The 3,953-nt window shown below is 36.4% G+C and overlaps 1 protein-coding gene across 1 annotated transcript in view; it reads left to right on the top strand.

Annotated features, from left to right (window-relative positions):
- Positions 1–3,953, top strand: part of LOC100185690 (adhesion G-protein coupled receptor G7-like) — a 12,800-nt gene that overhangs the window by 5,573 nt on the left and 3,274 nt on the right. Inside the window, exons 7-13 of the mRNA XM_018815728.2 lie at positions 424–669; positions 988–1,104; positions 1,362–1,499; positions 1,873–1,982; positions 2,660–2,798; positions 3,212–3,280; positions 3,619–3,745. Coding sequence (XP_018671273.1) covers positions 424–669; positions 988–1,104; positions 1,362–1,499; positions 1,873–1,982; positions 2,660–2,798; positions 3,212–3,280; positions 3,619–3,745 — 946 coding nt within the window. The remainder of the gene's footprint in view (positions 1–423; positions 670–987; positions 1,105–1,361; positions 1,500–1,872; positions 1,983–2,659; positions 2,799–3,211; positions 3,281–3,618; positions 3,746–3,953) is intronic.

Consider the following 3,953-nt stretch of genomic DNA (forward strand, 5'->3'; position numbering starts at 1 on the left):
TGGGCAAGACACTTAACGGCAATTGCTCCAACCCAGTGGTCACTAATGGGTTGTCCAAATTATCAGCCATACATAAAGAAATAAAAAAAATTCCCCATAAAATAATCACCCACAAATTAACATACATGTTAACTCGTAAGCTGGCACGAGGTGTTAAACCCGTGTGATAACGACTGTCGTTTTCCGGCCACGCGAGGATAAAGTAAGTTACATTCATTCATTCATTCATTCATTCATTCAAGCGGGCATGAGGTGTATGAAACAGAACACCCGTGTTATAACGACTGTCGTTGTCCCGCCATGCGAGGATAAATAAGTTACATACGTGGTAACTCGTAAGCGGACACAAGGTGTGTGAAACAGAACACCAGTGTCATAAACGTTTCATTCATTCAAAGTTCAACACCCATTGCAAAATTATAGATTCAAATCTATGAACCACTGAAGGGAATCAGCAGGAGAACGGGTGAACGAGATTTTGTTTTCTCTCCTTTAATTTACCAGTCAAACACCAGCAACAGCTCCACCCAATGGACACAATCCAACCCCATCAATGTTGTTGTTGGCGAGAAGATTCTCGACCAAATCATTACTAATTCAAGTCTTCGTTTGGATTTTTTATATTATTCAAATTATCCTCTCTTTCCTTCCGATGACAATATTACAAAGGTTTGCTTTTAAATACTATTTGTTTTTACCATTGTGGGCGTATGTGTCCTTGGGCAAGGCACTTAATGTAATTGCTCCAACCCAGTGGTCACTAAAGGGTTGTCTAAATTATCAGCCATACATAAATAAAAAAATTACCAAAAAAATAATCAAAATAATCAAAAATGCCAATAAGCAAAGTTACATACGTGGTAACTTGTAGGTTGGCACCTGGTGTATGAAACAGAACACCCGTGTTATAATAACTGTCGTGGCCCGCCGCCACACGAGGATAAATAGATTTTAAATAAGTTTATTGATTGAAATCTATAATGGCAGGTGGTGACAGTGAAACACACAGGAAACAAAAGTACAAATTTAAATTTTCCGATTATCACTGAACATACTGATTTTAAACATTTTGAAGAAAACGAGAAGATAGAGGGCACCCTAAAAGTAATTTGTTTTGTTTTGACTTTTAATAAATTATGAAAGAAATAATGTTGAATGCTTTATGAGAAAAATATGATCTCAGCCACATCTATGATGCTCTTAAATGCTGTAGGAAAAAAAATACTCAGAAACTTACATCCGTGGTAACTCAGAAATGTGTGTGAAATATAACATCTGTGTTTTAACAACTTTCATTGCCTCACTTTGCAAGGATAACTTATATACTCCTCATTTTAAAACAAAATCTAATTTTAATCCAGGATGAGCGTCGGCAACTTACTTGTGTAACTTGGGACAACGAAAAGTGGGTTTGGTCAAAACCTGGATGTCAGCTACGTTATATAAACAACGTCCCAACCTGTTACTGCCATCGGTTCGCTGACTTTGGGCTTTTATTCGTAAGTTTACTAAACTATTTTGGGATTGTCATTCATGATCTGTGCAGCAGTGGTTAGGATGCCCCTAACCCAGGGGTAATGGGATCCGGGCTCGCCGCTGCTACCATTGTTGGCGTATGTGACCTTGTGCAAGACACTTAACGGCAATTGCTCCAGTGGTCACTAATGGATGTCTAAATTGTCAGCCATACAAAAAATAACAATTCTGCCCTCCTAATAATTACCCGCAAAGTTACATACGTGGTAATTTGTAAGCTGGCATTAGGTGTATGAAACTGAACACCCATGTTATAATAATTGTCTGGCCATGCGAGGATAAATAAGATTCATTCATTCCTAACAAACCACGATTTTCTTTTCTTGTGCTTTACAGAGTAGCAAGGTAGTTCCATCTCAAGTCTATTTATCGATATTCAGCAAAATTGGATGTGCTGTGTCTATAATAGGCTGTGTTGGGACAATCATGATTTATACTGCTGTGAAGTGAGTCATTTTTATAAAAAATCAGGTCCAACCAATTGTATAATGAATGAGAGATATATATTCCGCCTAAATGGCATCTTTAGACTCTTTTTTAATTAGTAGCATTTCAATTTTATGTTTGCATATGACTTTTTACCTGTTCGAATGTGAAAATCCTAAGTAATTAAAACAATTAAGAATAAAAGTGACATACGTGGTAACTTGTAAGCAGGCACAAGGTGTATGAAACAGAACACCTGTGTTATAACGACTGTCATTGCCCTGCCATGCGAGGATAAATAAGTTGCATACGTGGTAACTCGTAAGCGGGCACGAGATGTATGAAACATATCGCTCGAGTTATACAACTGTCATTGCCCTGCCATACGAGGATAAATAAGTTGCATACGTGGTAACTCGTAAGCGGGCACGAGATGTATGAAACCAAACACCCGTGTTATAACGACTGCTGTTGCCCCGCCATGCGAGGATAAATAAGTTGCATACATGGTAACTCGTAAGCGGGCACGAGATGTATGAAACATATCGCTCGAGTTATAACGACTGTCATTGCCCTGCCATGCGAGGATAAATAAGTTACATATGTGGTAACCCGTAAGCGGGCACGAGGTGTATGAAACAGAACAATTGTGTTATAACAACGATAGTTACCTTTATTTACTTTTAACAATTTTTAGGCAATTGCGAAATAAGAAGCCAACGCCTTACCTTGTTAATCTTTGTATTTCTCTGCTTGTCGGATACACTGTGTTTCTGTTTGGCATCCCCATGACAGACAATCGTTCCGTTTGTCATTTTATCACAGCACTTATGCAGGTATAATAAAGTTAAAGTAAAAGAGAATTTAAACAACATACATTGAAAATTATCATTTGTTAGTTTGCTAGATGTAGCGACCACGCTAATTTCTTAACTAAATGTAAATATGTTTTAACTGTAAGGGTGTTTTAACAACTGTTGTTTAGTTGCTATATCCTGTCTTGTCGTTTAAAATATTTCTAAATCTTCGCTACCGTAATCGAAGAGACAAATATAGTTATTATTATTACGACAATAGTTGCATTTTACTTTTTCATAAAAGTTGTAAATTTTAGTTTTATTGTTTCAATGCACAGGTTTTTTTGTTCGTTTATTTATTAAACGTTCACACAGTTACATTCATTCACTTTTTCACATAACATACAATGACAAGGGTTTTTTTTTTCAATAACTGATTAAACTTCCCACAGTTTGCTTTCCTGTCCTCATGGGGCTGGATGACGTTATATTCAATAGTTGTGTTCAAAGCAATCGGAAGGGTGAGTCTGTTATATTTAATTTAGTTACAAATTCCCCGAATCTGACCCTGATGTGATGCTCATAGAGTTAAAGGACTCGTTACGTTTTTGTTGCACCAGATGTAATTCTTAACAAAAGGATCAAGAATCGTTCAACTATATAAGCAGCAGACTCAATCCTCATATGAAACATTCGTTTTATTAAAATCAACCTAAATTTTTTCGCCATAATACCAGTTCCCCAAAAAATTTCTTATATGTGGTTACCAATAGTAGCAGAACAATTTTCATTAAATCTATTTCATTTACTGTATTTTCAGTGGAACTATTGTGATCATTTACTTTTGTTTTATCACCAGGCATTTGGGAAGGTTTTGGAAGCGAATGTGAAAACCACTGTGGCCGTGTACTCTCTAGCTCTCCTAGTGGTCATTGTGAACGCATGCAGTACCTTATTAGGAGTGGACGCCAAACTTGATCAGGATGGTTAGATCTTGTTATTAATGATATACTTTTTTTGGAAAAATAAAACATAAATAAAACAGACTGTTATTATAATTTGCGTATTTGGATATTATGTGCTAAAGATGTCCCGCCTTCCCTCACAGTACTATATATCTGCAATATTTTTATATATATAGTAGGGTGGGGGAAGATGGGACACCTTTTAATCTATTATCTAAATAAGTAAATT

This window comes from Ciona intestinalis, chromosome 1 (genome assembly GCF_000224145.3).
Source record: "Ciona intestinalis chromosome 1, KH, whole genome shotgun sequence".
NCBI classification, from domain to species: domain Eukaryota; kingdom Metazoa; phylum Chordata; class Ascidiacea; order Phlebobranchia; family Cionidae; genus Ciona; species Ciona intestinalis.